Below are 16,672 nucleotides of genomic sequence, written 5' to 3' on the forward strand. Positions count from 1 at the left end.
GCTCAGCTCGGAAGGTGGTGTGAGCTCGGCTATGAAATCTGCCGCTGCTTGTCCTTTCAACGCAGTTCTGGGTTCGAACTGGATGTCGTACTCACTTAGCTCTATTGCCCACTTCATTAGGCGTCCGGAAGCTTCCGGCTTGTGGAAGATACTTTTAAGGGGCAAGTTAGTGAGCACCACCACCGTATGGGCTTGGAAGTATGGTCTAAGTCGTCGGGCCGAGGTGACCAAAGCGAGAGCCAACTTCTCCATCTGAGGGTATCTAGTCTCGGCTTCGGTCATAGCCTTGCTTGTGTAGTAGACCGGGTTTTGCCGCGCTTCCTCTTGCCTGATTAGGGCCGAGCTGACGGCACTGTCAGACACTGCTAGGTACAATTGGAGCTTGTCCCCCGGCATGGGTTGGCAAGCAAGGGTGCCGAACAGAGGTAGCTCTTCAATTGCTGAAACGCTTGCTCGCACTCCGCTGTCCATTCAAACGGCCCTTTCTTTCGTAAGACCTTGAAGAAAGGGAGGCACTTATCTGTCGACCTTGAAACAACCGGTTCAGGGCCGCAATCCTGCCATTGAGGCACTGAAGCTGTTTCAGCGTTTTAGGTGCCTCCATCTCGATCACGGCTTTAATCTTTTCGGGGTTGGCCTCGATTCCCCGGTTGTTTACCATGAAGCCAAGGAATTTTCCCGAGGAGACTCCAAAGGCACACTTAGCAGGGTTGAGCTTCATTTGATATGCCCTCAGAACCTCGAAGGCTTCGGCCAGGTCGGAGAGATGCGACTTAGACTGCTTGCTCTTGACAAGCATGTCGTCCACATACACTTCCATATTCCGGCCGATCTGCTTGGCGAACATTTTGTTCACCATTCTCTGGTAGGTTGCTCCTGCGTTCTTTAACCCGAAGGGCATGACCTTGTAGCAGTACAGACCTTGGTCTGTTATGAAAGCGGTATGACCCTCATCTGGGACATGCATCTTGATTTGGTTGTACCCAGAGTAGGCGTCCATGAAGGTGAGCAGTTCGTGCCCGGCTGTGGCGTCCACGAGCTGATCAATCCTCGGCAGTGGGAAGCAATCTTTCGGACATGCCTTATTTAAGTTCGTAAAATCTACGCACATTCTCCACTTGCCGTTAGATTTTTTAACTAATACAACATTGGAGAGCCACTCGGGATACGAAATTTCTCTTATGTATTCAGCTTTCAAAAGTTTGTTAACTTCCTCAACAATTACATCACTCCTCTCCTTGTTTATAGGTCTTCTCTTTTGTTTCACAGGTCGGAATGATGGATCTATGCTGAGGCGATGCGTCATAATTCGCGGGTCAATGCCAGGCATGTCCTCATGGGACCACGCAAAGACGTCCGAGTTGGATCTGAGGAAGTGGATTAGCTCCTCTCTGTCGGTGGCCCCCAGCTTGGTTCCTATGCTTACCTGCTTCTCGGGACTAAGCAGAGGAACAAGCTCGAGCTCCTCAGTGGGTGCGGCAAACTCCTTCCTCGGCAGGTCGGCCTCGAACTCGAGCGTCCCATCCCTGAGAGTTTCGATTGCGCAGACCGATGAGCCTTTGAGTGCGGCGGCATAGCACTCCCTCGAAGCGGTCTGTTCTCCTCGGACCGTGCCCACGCCATTGGGAGTGGAATACTTCAAAACTTGATGAAGTGTTGAGGGAATGGCCCGAAATGAGTGGATGATGGGTCTCCCAAAGATGGCGTTATAGGCCGATCTACCGTCAACTACCACGAACTCGGCCATTTGAGTGACCCGAGTTTGGTCCTGCCCCAGCGTGACCGGCAAGTCGATGCAACCCTCTGGGATGACCGATTCTCCAGAGAACCCAACCAGCGGCGTCGGGCTTCTCTTCAATTGCGACCTCGTCCAGCCCAAGGCGAGGTAGGTCGGTAAGGACAGGATGTTAGCGGATGCGCCCCCGTCTACCAGCACTCTCCTGACCACCACATGATCAATCAAGGGAGCAATCACAAGGGCATCATTGTGGGGCAGGTGGACCTCCTCCAAGTCTGCACCGTCGAAGGTGATTGGGCAGGTCGGCCCCTGCTCCCTGATGATGCACACCTCGCGCCTGGCTGCACGGGCTAACTCCTTTCTTTTATGTCCGGATTGACCCCCGCTTGGCCCTCCAAAAATGGTATTGATGACCGCAGGTCGGTCGGTGCGCCGAGGTGGCGTCCTTGAACGCTTTCGCTCTTCCTTTTTCTCTGCTGAGCTGGTCCTGGGCTTTCCCACAAACTTCTTGAAGTAGCCGTCTTGAATTAGATCCTCAATTTGGCGCTTCAATTCCCAGCAGTCCGACGTGTTGTGGCCGTGCTCCCGATGGAAGCGGCAATACTTGTCCTTGCTGCGCCTCTCCGGGGCTCCCCGAAGTTTCTCCGGACGCTTGAGTAGTTTTTCCATTCCAGAATCCTCGATGTTCGTTAGGATCTCGGAAATTGGAATCGTGGTTGGGGTGAAGCGCTCGTAAGGTCGGCTCCTGGTAGGTCCGTTCTCCGCCCTTCGATACTCAGCTCGGCCGCTGGAGAAGGATCCCTTGTCCTTGGACTTGGGATCTGCCCTTTCATCTTTTCCACTTCTGCCCCGGCCGATCTTTCGTTCAGGTCGGCCGGTTTTGGTTCGGAGGAGCTCCTGTCCATCGATGACTTTCTTCGCCTTCTGGAGCACCTCGGCGAAGCTGGCCGGGGCCTCCTCTCCAAGTTTCACCGTGAGGGCTTCGTCGGCTAGACCGGTGAGGAAATAGCACATGGCCGAGTCATCGGAGTAGTGTGCAACCTTCAACTGCTCCTCCTGGAATCTGGTGACATACTCCCGCAGCGTCTCGCCCTCCTTCTGCCTGATGGTGGCGAGATGGGTCGCTGTCTTTTTGTCATAGTGCCGAGAAGAGAACTGGGCGAGGAACTCCCTTCTCAGCTGAGAGTAGGTCGAGATCGACCCGGCTGGCAGTCTCCGGTACCACAATCGCGCGCTGCCAGTAAGCGCGATCTGAAAGGTGCGGCATTTGATTGCGTCTGATGCCGCTTGGAAGTCCATGAGGCCTTCAAAGACCTCAACATAGTCCTTGAGGTCCTTCGTCTCGTCATAAGGCTTCACGGTAGGAGCTTTGAACTTCGGAGGGATTGGTGCTTCCAAAACGTCCGAGGTGAAAGGCGATTCTCCCAAGTCGCCATCGTTCAGTGAATCGTCTTTCTGCTCACATTTGGCCTTTAAGGCCTCCACCTGAGCATCGAGCTCCCCCTCAGCTGGTCGAACTCCTCCCTTGTGATTATCCCTGCGGGATTGCGAGAGGATTCAGCCTGCTGGTTGAAGCTCCTGTGGGAGCGGGATGGTGACTGCCCTTTTCGGAGAGACGAGCCTCTCTTTCTGTTGAGATGCTCACGGAGGTCTCCCCTCTGGCGAGTGTACCCCTCACTCTCGTTGTCTTCGGGACGTTCTTCCTCGGCTGGGCCGAGGTGGGAACCCCTTTGCTCGCGTACGTCCATGCGCGTCACTCGATTTTCAGATCGGGACCCTGCGCCTGCAGCTAGCACCATTTCGTTATACATTGCCTCCATGGAGCGCATTTGTGTGCGCATTGCCTCCATCTCTCTCTGGAGCGCATCAAAGTTCTCGCTTGTTGGAGCCGGGGCTGGACCCCGGGCGCCCTTCTTAGAGGTCCCACCTCGGCCACGGGTGGCCTTGGACGTCCTCGGGTGCGCGGGCGGTAGGGCGGGCGCGGTGATCCGTGCCGACCTGCGGAAGGGTTCCGTTGGTAGGCCGTCGTGACCTTGCCCTTCTACCGCCGCTGCTCCGACCTCCCTCTGGTGGGCATTGCTGGCAGCTAGAGTCCTTCGATCTGTCGTATTGGTCGAATTCGCTGGTTGAGCCATGTTCGCTCGCGTGTTGGTTTAAAGGAATTGGGATGACTTAGATTGTCAGCGTTCCCACAGACGGCGCCAAATGTTTATGCAAAAATGTGCACAACGGTGTGTTTTTGATTGTAGCTCGAACTCGGCCTCCAGGCCATCCTGGACACTTGGGCGGACCTGCACGAAAAAGTGAGCACTCCGACGATCAAGTCAGTAGAGGTCGGAGTCCAAGTTTAGTTCGAAGCCAGAGATCCTCGTACCTGATCGTGGAGTGAAGTCCTCTACTTATGGGTGGTATTACCGCTAATCTCGCGACGGTTACGTTCGGTAATCTCGGGACCGTTGGTTACACCCGGTAATCCCGGGACCGACGGTTACGCCCGATAATCACGCCGTAGACAGCCGCTCACATCGGCCCCTACCAAGCTCCCCGGTAGGTCGGACCTGGGCCAGGTTCACCTCGGCCCTCATACTTAGCATTTGTCGGCGTTGGTGGCGGCCATCTCGGCCATCCGAGCTGGAGATGACTCATGAGCCATCTTGGAGCACCAATAGGGGTCCTCCACGTGTCCAGGGTATTCTCTTCCCCAAACAATACACATGTGGAGCTTTAGTAGTTACATATTTCTTATATTTTATATGTCAATATTCTCAATTTTCTTTAATATAAAATATTCTCAATTTTCCTTAACAATACAATTATATATAGATATATATATAAATATAATTGTATTTAACAATACAATTAATATGAATTATTTTAGTAATGGAACTCTAACTCTATTTTTACGATCCTTTTGTTATGTGAATATTAAGTGATGTAATTTGCTTATGTGTGGTTTTCCTTCTTACAGTTGATCAACTTAGGATTCATTAGCTTGTTTTAATTATGACAAAAGGTTAAAATTAGTAGACGTAGTACAAGTAGGTTCATGTCTTGATTTGAGCTGGGATGAATGTAAGTGCATAGACACATGTTTGTGTCTATTTGCTGGTAAACTTAGAAAAGTTGAGCTTGTTGATGCAGAAATTTGGCCTCCTGGAACACTAAATTTGCACTAATCTTCAAGAATAAAAGGCGATCGACGAAACCTTAAACCTTTAAAACCAAAAAGCACAGCCACACCGGCTCTGATGTTTAAGTTAGAATCAGAATAGTAGAATAGAAATAGTCAAGTATATATTATCTCCTGAATCTAGGAAAAATCTTAAGACTATCAACATATCTTCTCTTCTGAATTTCCAAAAATTAGAATTCTAGAAAATAGAGATTTTTTTATCCATACCAGAACTAATCACATGTCAAATCAGGCTTTCGTATATTTTAAAGTTTGAGAATTAGAAATAATTTTCGGGCATATATTTTGGGATTTTTCGTTAATTTGCAGTGTTACTAGCATAGTATAAACACTGAAACCTAAAAATAGTAGTGAAGTTTTGTAAATTCCAACATTTTGATCAATCGATTCTTGTCTTAATTATTGTCAAAATTTAGTTCGATATTTTTAATACGGTTAGAATTTAATTTCCTTGTGTCAAGCTTACATTTTGTTAAATTTAGACCACTTAATTGCGTTTATAGTTGTGACTAATATTAGTACTTGTTTGAGTCTCAATTTTATAGAATTTGCGGCCAAAGCGAGCATAGCTCAGCGATAATTGACATATATTTCTAACTAAGAGGTTGTGAATTCGATTACCCACCCCATATGTTGTATTAAAAAAAATTTACAAAATTTGAATTAATTAGTCCCGAAGGAATCACTTTGATTCACCTATTACTACCTTAGATTGTATAATATGCCTGCATAGTGAAATTTTGCTCATCACATGTTTTGTTATGAAAAAATTTTAGAAAATACCTTTAGTTGGCATGCCAAGTGTCACAACCATACTAGAATATAGTATGTTAGTGACTTCCACACAGTGGACAAGTGGTGGCGACCATGTATATGTCGCCCATCAGGCCATGTGAAGATCCGAGAAAGAAATATCTCTAAATAAGTAATGGCAATGTAGTAGTGTCGGTGACAAGTTTTGTGAGGGTCAAGTGGGGCTCCAGGCCACGACCCTAAAATTGCGGTTGCATTGAGAGTTTAGATGACTGGCTTTGGAATTAGATGCATATTATGTAGATATGCAGGCACACAATATTTCGTGTTAATCAGATATCAGATATGTGCTCTACGTTGGTGAGTGGCTCCTCGCCACTTATGACGTTCATGATGTCATACCAAGTACACCTCCCTAGGCCTTGTGGTCTAAGCGAGCTACCCCATTGCGCATGCATATATCATAGCGTGAGTGCGTGTCGCAATATAAGTGTTGTCTTAGATGTCTCCTTGGGAATGGAAATCTCGGGGATAGTATCGAGTGGCACAAGTGTGTGCTAGTATTGCGCCTCTTTCCATGAGTTGAGGTTGTGACATAGGGTCATTGTCCATATTGCACCTCTTCCCATGGGTTGATGTTATGACATAGGGTCATTGTCCAATATGGTATGCTCAAGTGAATTGGCATAGACCTGAAAGTCATCGTGCCAAGATAGTTCCCAAATGGATGAATGTTCAAGACGGCCTCGACATGAAATAAAAGGCTTATGGTCTAATTCTTGGGTGTGCATACAAGATGAGTTTAAATGTACAAAAAGGCAACATGTGTTATTGAGGGTAAGTTAAGTTGCCAACATTCTCTTAAGACTAAGTTAACAGGGACGAGAAGATGTTCATGTGTCAGTAGTTTGGGTGAATGTTCAACACAACATCGTGATGCAAGATTAAGGAGGAGAGAAGGAACCTCACCTATGGTCTTGATGGAGTTAAAAGCCACGTAAGATGAAAGTTGAGACTAGAGTTCCCCTTTAAACTAGTTATGATGAGTAAATTCACGGTGCCACAAGGTTGAAGATAGTACGAGTGTGACATACCCAATAGGTGAAATGGGACGTTCACTCTTTTTTGTTTTTAACTCTTTTCTTAGTTTTGATTTCTTATTTGATTTAATTCGTTTATGAGAAAAAGCAAGTATGATGGTTAATAACTATTTTATTTTTCCCAAAAAAACACTTGTCTTTTTACACACTAGATTAAATCTCATTTTGGTACCTAAACTTTTAAATTTGTCCCATTTTGGTTCTTAAAAGTTTAATTCATTTGATTATTTAAATTTTTAAAAAATAACCATTTTGGTCCATAAACTTTCATAATGTCTATTAGTTCCTAAAGTTGAAAAATAACCAATTTGATCCTTGTCATATTATTTTACTACCTAATATTCATTTATCTAATACTCCCTTCAACTGATGTGGTTTCAATATATGTTCACATTAACAAATTAATTGATATAATTACTCAAAGTCATATTATCAAATTATTTTTTTTACAATGTGGAGGTGAAGATTCGAACTCACAACCTCTTGATTAAAGATATATGTCAATTACCGTTGAGATAAGTCACAAATTTGTTAGAGAATAAAAAAAAGACTCTGAGAGTCATTTTTTAAAAATCCTATTGTACCAAACATATGTTTCACATAAAAATAGTTCTTTTTTTTTAATGATTCTTCAAACCATCGTCTATTAGAAGATAAAAACTACAACACTTACTCAAATTTAAGATAAAAATTGTCACGCTTTTTTTCGAGTTTAATATAGAGAATGCTGCATATATCCATTTGGTGTAATTTGATGAAATGAAAAGTTTTAAAGTAAAAGTCGATTAACTTGGCAGGTAAAAATATATTTTCTTTTCCCTCAAATTCTTATGCAAAATAAATGTTGCCATCAAAGGTATTAGACAACCAGATTTCTAGACGGGTAAGAACTCGTTTAGTAACATTCCTATTTTTCGTTTCAAACTTTTTAGAAAACAATCTTTTAGTAATTGTTTCTATTTCTAAGAAATATTTTCAAAATTGTGTAGAAATTTTGAAAACAACAAAATCAAGTTTATTGGTTCTTGTTATCATGTCCAATTTTTTTCTAAAACATAGATAAAAACATTATTTTATCATTTTTTACTCGTAAGTTGCACAATAAGTATCAAAAAATAAATATAACATTAAAATTTAAAATATTTTATTTTAAAAATTAATTTTCACATAAAACTTTAGAAACATAAAATAATTACACAAATATATTTTTGTTTTTTTTCAATAAAAAAACAAGAAACTAGAAACTAAGATATATTTACCAAATGAAATAATGTTTTTTTTTTGAAAAGAGGAAATGAAAAATAAGTAGCAGAAAACAAGAAGCACGTTATGAAACGAGAAACAAGAAACATAACATTATCAAATGAGAAACAAGAAATATAAACGTCATTAAACAGACCCAAAATATTGAACATCTACTCATGGACAGATATCTAAATTCTCTAAAACCAAACCACCCCTTAAAAAACACAGAAAGATAGACAAACTTTTTCATTTTTTTTTTCTATTCTTTGTTCTGCAAATTATTTTTAAAAGTTTTCCCACCAAATAAGTTCTCTGCACCAAAATATTTTTTATTTTAATAATAAAAAGATTAAAAAGGAAGGAAAAAAAAAGAACTTCCACGCAGACCTGGTAACTCATTCTTGAAACATTATTACGAAAAATACTGTCAATATAGTTATGTCTAAGATTAACATCGAATCTTTATTCATATGCTACATCAAAGTCAATTTATTTTCCAAAATAAATAAAAACGCGTAAAAATCAGTTATAATTTGTAAAGAAACTACAGAAGGGCCATTTTTTCAACTAAAAATTCACTAATTTTACTAATAAAACTAAAAGAAAACAAACCTCTCATGAATTAGATGGCTTGAACAGCTATACAGAGGTCCTTTGACAGCCAAGTTTTGTGCATCCTCCATGCATCTGTCTGCGACAATGGCATGTTCTAAAGAGAGAGAGGAAGAAAGAGAGTGAGAGAGAAATGAAATATTTTACAAATATGAATGCGGCCCAGATTAAATCGAAAATAATCACGTAAACTTCGCGAAATTCTCGGATTTATTTATGCACCACAATAATACTAGGAAACGGTAACATATTACTTCTTTTGGTTGCATCATCATCATGATCATCTCTCCCCTAACTATAGTACCTTTCGTGTCGACTTTTTCCTATACTTAACGAGCGACTATTAGTTCCTCGAGGCCACCGTCATGTTCGGTGTCTGTAGGCATCATTATCTCGTCTTCAGTAGTGAAGACGTACCCTTCCCCTATGGCTCTTAGAAGCTGATATACTTCAAACATGGTAGGTCTCTCCTTTGGGGTTGGCACGATGCAGCTCTGTGCAACTTTGAGAAACTGTAAAAGCTCGCCATCAATGTTCTTGCCAACCAAGGAAACGTCGAGCGCTTCCTGCACTTTGGAGCTATCAGATAACTTGGTGACCCATTCGACTAGATTCCCTTTGAAATCCTCGGGAGCTTTCGAGACATGTGTTGCTCTCTCCCCTGTTGCCAGCTCGAGAAGAACAACGCCGAAGCTATAAACATCGCCTTTCGGAGTTGCAAGTAGAGTTCGGGTATACTCAGGAGCTACATAGCCTAAATCTCCAAACTCCCCATTCACAAAAGTACTTAAATGGGTATCAATTGGATTCATGAGCCTTGCAAGACCAAAATCAGATATTTTTGGTTCAAAATTTTCGTCTAGTAAGATACATTTTGAGCTAATGTTTCGGTGGATGATCCGCGGATTGCAGTTGTGATGAAGCCAAGCTAATCCTTTGGCTGCCCTTATCCCAATTTTCAGCCTCAGAGACCATTCCATCGGTTCCCCACCGTCATCCACGGGATGTAGCTGATCATGGAGAGTTCCATTTGGCATATCCTTATAGACCAAAAGCCTCTCTCTTTTAGCCATACAGAAGCCTAGAAGCGGAACCAAGTTTGCATGTTTTACGCTGCCCAAGGTAGCCATCTCGGATAAGAACTCCTTCTCGGTGTGCTGAGATTCTTGCAACCTCTTAACCATCAATGAAGTTCCATTCTCAAAAACTGCTCTGTATATACATCCAGTTCTCCCAGAACCAATAATGTTGTTTTTGCTGAAGTTGTTTGTAGCTTTCATGAGGTCACTTAAACTCATTTTCGATACCGACTTCTCTATAACGGAAACCTGTATAGATATTAGCTAAACCTTAGAGAAACAGAACAAAAATAGAAAACAAAAAGAGAAAAACATATAAAAGTCGAGGAATTTAAAAAAAAAAGAAGGAATAAATGCTTGCCTTTATGGCTTTTTTTCCCTTTATGCTTTTTGCCCACTTATTTCCTTCAGGGTCATCGTCCCTCTTCCCCCTCTTCATCGAGGCATTACGGAAATAGAAGTACATACCAATACCGACCCCAATTGCAGCAATTGTAATGCCCCCTACAGCTGCTCCCGCAATGACTGCGGTATGAGGGCCATTCGAAGGTGGTGATGAGCAAGGACTCATCGAAGGACCCCCACACAGACCAGGATTATTAGCATACATATCAGCTCTATTTGTCAGATTAGGAAATCGAGGTACTGGTCCATTCAAAAGATTATTGGATACACTAAACGTTGTCAACCGACCAAGCAAGCCAAGCTCCGGAGGGATCTCACCAGACAACTGGTTGTGATCCAGCTTGAGAATATTCAGATAACTACAGTTGAAAAGGCTTTTGGGTATGGGACCTGTGAAATCATTCGACGAAAGATCCAGAGTAGTAGCAAATGAAACAATGCCTCCAATATCGGATGGAATCCGACCCGAAAGCTGGTTGTTCGAAAGGTCCAAACCAGTTAAGCTGGTGCAATTCTCAATCCCACGAGGGAATTGGCCCTTAAGCCCCATATCAGACAGAGAAATACTTAAAACCTTATTCTCATCAGGATGCCAACACAAGATTCCAGCAAATTTGCAGATAATTCCCTCAGAACGGTTGGTAAAATCCCATGTTATCAAGTAATTATTGGGATCCTGAAGCGAATTCTTTATACTTCTCAAGCAAAACAAATCAGTCTCAGTACCAGAGGTGAAACCATTACTACTCAGCAAAACCACAACAAAACCAGCAACTAAACAATCGATAACTCGATTACAAAGCATATCGTCCACGAACAAAACAATCAATCAATCAATCAATCAAATTCCAGCAAAACCGGATACCTCCCCAGTTCCTATTGCATCTCACAAACACATAATCCGACTGCTTCCACAAACAGCTATTCAAATTCAAAGTCAAACAAACAAACAAAAATACAAAAACCTAGCAATCAATTACGAGATTAAACCTCCAGAAACCCCCGAAACCATACTCGCCCGCACAATCTGCTGATTAAGCAACCGAAATCAACCAGAGATGGCAGAAACTGTAGGGGTTCTTGAATTCAGCGGGGAAAAACCTCGGAAAAACGAACCAGAAGCTCCAGTCCGGAAGAAGAAGAAGATGAAGTTGGATTCCAATGGCAGAATTATGGAGCTTATACGCCAAAAAGAAGAATTGGATTGTTGCAGAGAGAGAGAGAGATGGAAATCAATGTGAACAACAGAAAATTTGGAAAATGGAAACGGAAGAAGAAATTTCATGGAAGAAAACAAGAAATCGACTTTTCAATTCGGTCAATAAAACCAAAATTAAAAAAAAAAAAAAAAAAAAAAAGGTGTGTGATTAATGGTGAGAGGGGCCCACGCGTTCATTGTGTTGACTTGACTCGACTAGCTAACATCACTAAAAACTGTTTTTTCTTTTTTAAATTTATTTATTTCTTTTTAATTTTAATGATTAGTTGTTTCTTTTTTCCAAATTGTTTGAACAAATTCAAGTTGCAAGTTTCAAATGACAACTATTCAATTAGTTTTTGGTTACTATTTTTTTACTCTTTATTTATTTATTTTTCTTTTTTTGTTATTTGGAGGTACTAGATAGTTTTTTTATCAAAAAAAAAAAAGTCTAGTTTTATTAACCTGAAAAGTTTTGAGATGTTTCCTGGGTGGAACCTTTTAAAGGTAGATGTCCTATCGATACAGACACCAACCTTGAGTTGGAGGATAAAAGATAATAAACCGATATTTTTTCTTTGGACGTGTATTGCAATCTTAGGTCATTTGATTGAAAATGATTGAAGCTGATAAGTGAGGGTTGTTTTGTTAGGTTTGAATTTTTCATTGAGCCGTGAAGGTTGGGGAAAATAAAATGAAGATAAATATTAAAACTTTATTACAAAACGAAGATTATTTTGTTTGACAATGTTAAAAAAAAAACAAAAAACAAAACGAGACCTCCGTCTAGTTTCCTATCTGTGTTTGGTTGTATAATTAAAAGTTCATCTTAAAATTCTAAAAATATTCTAAATTTTTATAGTGTTCAGTTAGATAATCAAAAAGTTATTTTCAAAAATTCTAAAAAAACTTTAAAATGTTTCTAAAACTTTAATTGTGCTTATTCACAAAGTAAATATAGGAAAGTATTTTATTTAGAAGTATTACTATATCCAAAGTTATTATAAACTTCCTATTATTCCTATCTTAATGTTGGAGATTTGGAAGAATGATTGAGTGAGAAAAATGAAGGAAAAAAGAGAGAGAGAGAAAAGGAATGAAAAATACAATAACATGATTTTGAGGCATATGTGGTGGGACATTATCCTATTTGGTAGGTTTCAAACATTAATATAATAAATGGATTAGAAATTAAGGAAAAAAGTCCGACGAGAGTATCATACTCTCAGTTTGTTTACACAATATACATGGAAATAACAGACCTCACGTTAATTTTAGTATAGTGTTGAGCTAATTAACGTGGCAAGCGGTGAATGGAAAGGAGCATGACACTCCGTATTACTTAAAAATTTCCCTCGCGATAAGTTATGTATGAGATATTATCTAGTGGATTCCACACTAGCCAATATATTTAACGAGTTTAAACATATTGAAGTTCAATATACACTGTGTACTTTATTTTAAGTATAATATATGAGAGTGAAAATTTGAGCATCCGACATTTTGGTTTAGAATATATATCTTAACAAATACAGGTTATTTAAATATGCACTTTTGAAATATCATTAATAAAATTAACTATTTAGTTACCAAAAATTATATATATACACACATTGAAAACAAAATCTTATTAATTTGGGAAAATTGGGATAAGCCTCTGATCAAGATGTGATAGCATTTACGAGGGGAATATGGTTCTCCTGCCCTATTTTAGTAGTAAGTAATTTGTAATATGGTGCAATCACCTGACAAAGTTAATAGTCAAATTTGATCGTTTGCAAATAATTTTTGAGACAACATACTTAAAAAACTTCTTCGATAGTTACAAAAGTCAATTATCGTCATTAAACATGATAAGAAAATTGCTGGACAAAACTATTTGTGCGAAGCCAGCATTAAACGACTACTAACCGATTTATCTTATGTATTTTACCAAAATCTACTATTTTGAAAGGTATAGTTGAGAAAATATTTATCTATTCATTCGAAGCAACATTAGGCTAATAAACTAAAGTCAATTCTTTCCCGTGTATGATTTTAAAATTAGTATTTTAATTTTCCTGCTAATTAAAGATTAAAGAATTATTTTCAAAAAAATATGGAGATTCGTTTTTGAGTCATTGAAAGGTAAGATTAAGAACCTCTTTTTTATTTTTTTTTTGTTTCCTATTTCATATTTTTTGTTTCAAGAAAGAAAAACAAACTGACGTTGAGTGTTCCAAAATTTGTATGCAATTTGGATCGGAAAAATAAGGGAGGAAAAAAAAATGTTGCCAAACACTTCAATTTCTAAAAATTAAAATCAAGAAATGAAAAATAATTGTATCATCCCATGGAAAAGGAGAAAGGAAAAAAAAAAAAAAACAGGGGTCTTGCTATTACGATTGAGTGTAAATGGCTCCAAGGATCGTGGAGTTTACTCTAATTGATATTGATGAAAATTTCTTTGCAAAAATTTGTAATTATTCGTTCAAAGAATCTCTCTAATCTCTAACAAGTTGACTTTTAAGTCATCTCATATTATCATTTTAGTCCTTCATTCCCAAACTTTTTTTATTTTTACCCTCATACTTTTAAATATTTAAATATGATCTCTATACTTTCATTAACTTAAAAATAGTCTCTACCATTTGTTAATTTACCTTTAATAATGATAACACGAAAATACACATCACTTTGGACAAGATGTAAAGTAAATGTGGCCGAACGATAAGCACGCCCATTTTGAAATTATGTTCCCTATATATAAAAATAGAGACACTTCAAACAATCCGTCAAACTCTACGTCTGAGTGAACAACAAATTTACTCAAACTCATGTATCTCAAAAACCAATATGATGGGAGCGAACTCAACCACAGAATCACACTACCCATACAGATCTGCTATACAATTTAATGATAAATTTTGGTTAAAAAATGAATATAACCTACAAAATTTTAATATTCAATATAAAAAATTAATTGTCTAATTCTTTTTTTTTAATTTACAATTTTAAAGAACAAATAACCAAACATGTTTATGTTTCTTTTTTCAATAATAAAAAACATCACATATAACTTTTTTATTTATTAAAAATAATAATAATAAGAAACAAGAAAAATAACATGTTATTTTTTTATAACTTTTATGAACTTGGGCTATCCCCACCCTTCATGATACTCCCTTTCAAGAACCTTCCCTTTAAGATTATAATTCAAATGTATTTTCTTGGGAGAGACCCTACAAAAATTATGTGCAAGCTTAAAATTTACTCATGGACTATATATTTTCAATTGCTGGTTCTTTTTTTCTTTTTTTTATATAAGAACTTTCTTTTGAAGTTTTTTCTTTCTTTTTTTTTTCTTTTTTCTTTTCATTATTCCAATTCATGTAGGAATAGTCTTTATAAGGTCGGGAGGTCGAGGGGACCATCCTAAATTGAGCGTAGAAAACAATGGAATTGAAATGAGGTCTGAGTGAGAAAGAAAAAGTTTCTACCTTTTTTTTCGCTAGAAATAAATTTCTTTCCTTCACATTAATCCTTCCCTAACTTTGGATTTTTAAATTGTTAAATGTATATTTATTATTTTTTTCTATTGTATTATTAATAAAAAGATATTTTATATTTTCAAAAATTAATTATTCAAACTACTAAATCATATAAATATCAATCTTTTTCATTAAAAATATAATTTTGTTGTTTTTATTAACCCTGATAATAAACGCGTCATGCACATAAAATTGTATAGCATTTTGAAGTACAAAGGGTACTCAAGAGGAAAATATTGCTATATTTTTAAATATAACAATAGTTTGGAGATTTTGCAGCAAAATATTTGAAATATTATTTTCGGTTTTTTAGTTATTCTAATTTTACCCCTCTAGATTTTCAAGTATTTCAATAATATATCAAATAAATATATCGTTGGCATATCAAGACTCATAATCAAATATATTAGTGTTGTTGATTCTTCCAACAATATATGGATTCTGCAATATTATTGGTTAATATCAGCACTCATAATCAAATACATGTATATCAATAATATATCAATATTCATATTAGATATAGAAGACACACGTTTAGGTTATAAAAGACATGCATTTTATCTAAAATTTGTAAATAACACAACATAATTCAATAAGAAAAAAATTGAACATAATAAAGAGAAGTAATGTATTCGGTAAATCATTGATATATCTATCAATATTCATATCAAGTATATTAAGCATATCATTGATATATTAACACTCATAATTAGGAATATCAATAACATATCGAATCAAGTATATATATCAGGTATACTATTAGTATATCAAGTATATTGTTGTTTCGGTTCTGTATTCATTAAAGGTCATTAAGGATATATTGGAATTTTGTTTTCTTCTACGTGAGTTGGATCTCCATATTATATTATTTTTGTAAAATTGAAAACTCGCGGCTACTTTTGTAAATTCCTATTAATTTTTTTTTTGCTACTTTTGCAAGCACCCAAAATTAAATATCAATGATTAAAAAAAACTTTAAAAAACTATAATCTAATTGTACACTTTGAAGGCAAAATGTTCAAGTAAAGATCAGATAGGTCATTTTATAGGTAGTATTGACCCATCCCCATGTTTTTTGTTTCAACTCTTCAAACTGGATAATATGGGTCGGGAGATGGGGAGGCTAATAATTTTTAAAGTGCGAAAGAAAGTGGGAATTGAAATATTGATAAACAATTGAACATTACAAATTTAATATCTGGAAATTAAATTTGTAACTTTTAATTCACATATACGTTGTGAATTTTGTTCCATTTTGTTTATCAATTGTTTATTTATTTCTTTAGTTGTTACCTTTCTTCATTTTATTGAAATTGAAGTTGTATATTTAAATAAAGAGTTGTTTCTTAATTTTGTTAAAGTTACATTCGTAAAAAAAGGATTCGTAAAAAAAGGTTATATATGTGTTAAGTTACTAACTATATATAGTTGTTATTTTCTCATTTGAGATATCAAGTATTCTCATTTGACTTTCTCCTCATCTCAAACAATTCTCTCTTCTTTAGTTCTTGTTTGTGTTGAGAGAAAGTGTCTAAAAGTATTGTCAGATCCGAATAGTCTGAGGTTGCAGTTCTATCAAAGTTAGTCGTTGTATCCTGTTGAAACGATCGATGTAGTCTGCTAATTGTCTTTCAAATCAGTGCTATTGAAGCTTGTCTTGATTATATTTATCAAGTTTTGGTGTTCATCAAGTTGTCAAGATTTGTAATTGTTGGTAACCAGTTACGTTGTAAATTGTTTGTCAGTGTTATTCAGTTTACATATACAGCGATTATTTACCAACAATAACCGCATGATTGAGAGTGGAGAGTGCATATTC

At 37.9% G+C, this 16,672-nt stretch overlaps 1 protein-coding gene across 1 annotated transcript; it reads right to left on the bottom strand.

Moving 5' to 3' along the window:
* Nucleotides 1-8,764: 8,764 nt before the first annotated feature.
* BIR1 (BAK1-interacting receptor-like kinase 1) lies at nucleotides 8,765-11,406 on the bottom strand. The gene is made up of 2 exons (XM_022300909.2): nucleotides 10,082-11,406; nucleotides 8,765-9,969 (listed from the first exon to the last, which is right to left on the bottom strand). Exons 1-2 carry the CDS (start codon nucleotides 10,928-10,930, stop codon nucleotides 8,971-8,973), a joined length of 1,848 nt encoding a protein of 615 aa, XP_022156601.1. The 5' UTR covers nucleotides 10,931-11,406; the 3' UTR covers nucleotides 8,765-8,970.
* Nucleotides 11,407-16,672: the final 5,266 nt, after the last annotated feature.

This window comes from Momordica charantia (genome assembly GCF_013281855.1).
Source record: "Momordica charantia cultivar OHB3-1 chromosome 9 unlocalized genomic scaffold, Mcharantia_2.0 BLBB01000009.1, whole genome shotgun sequence".
Lineage (NCBI taxonomy): Eukaryota > Viridiplantae > Streptophyta > Magnoliopsida > Cucurbitales > Cucurbitaceae > Momordica > Momordica charantia.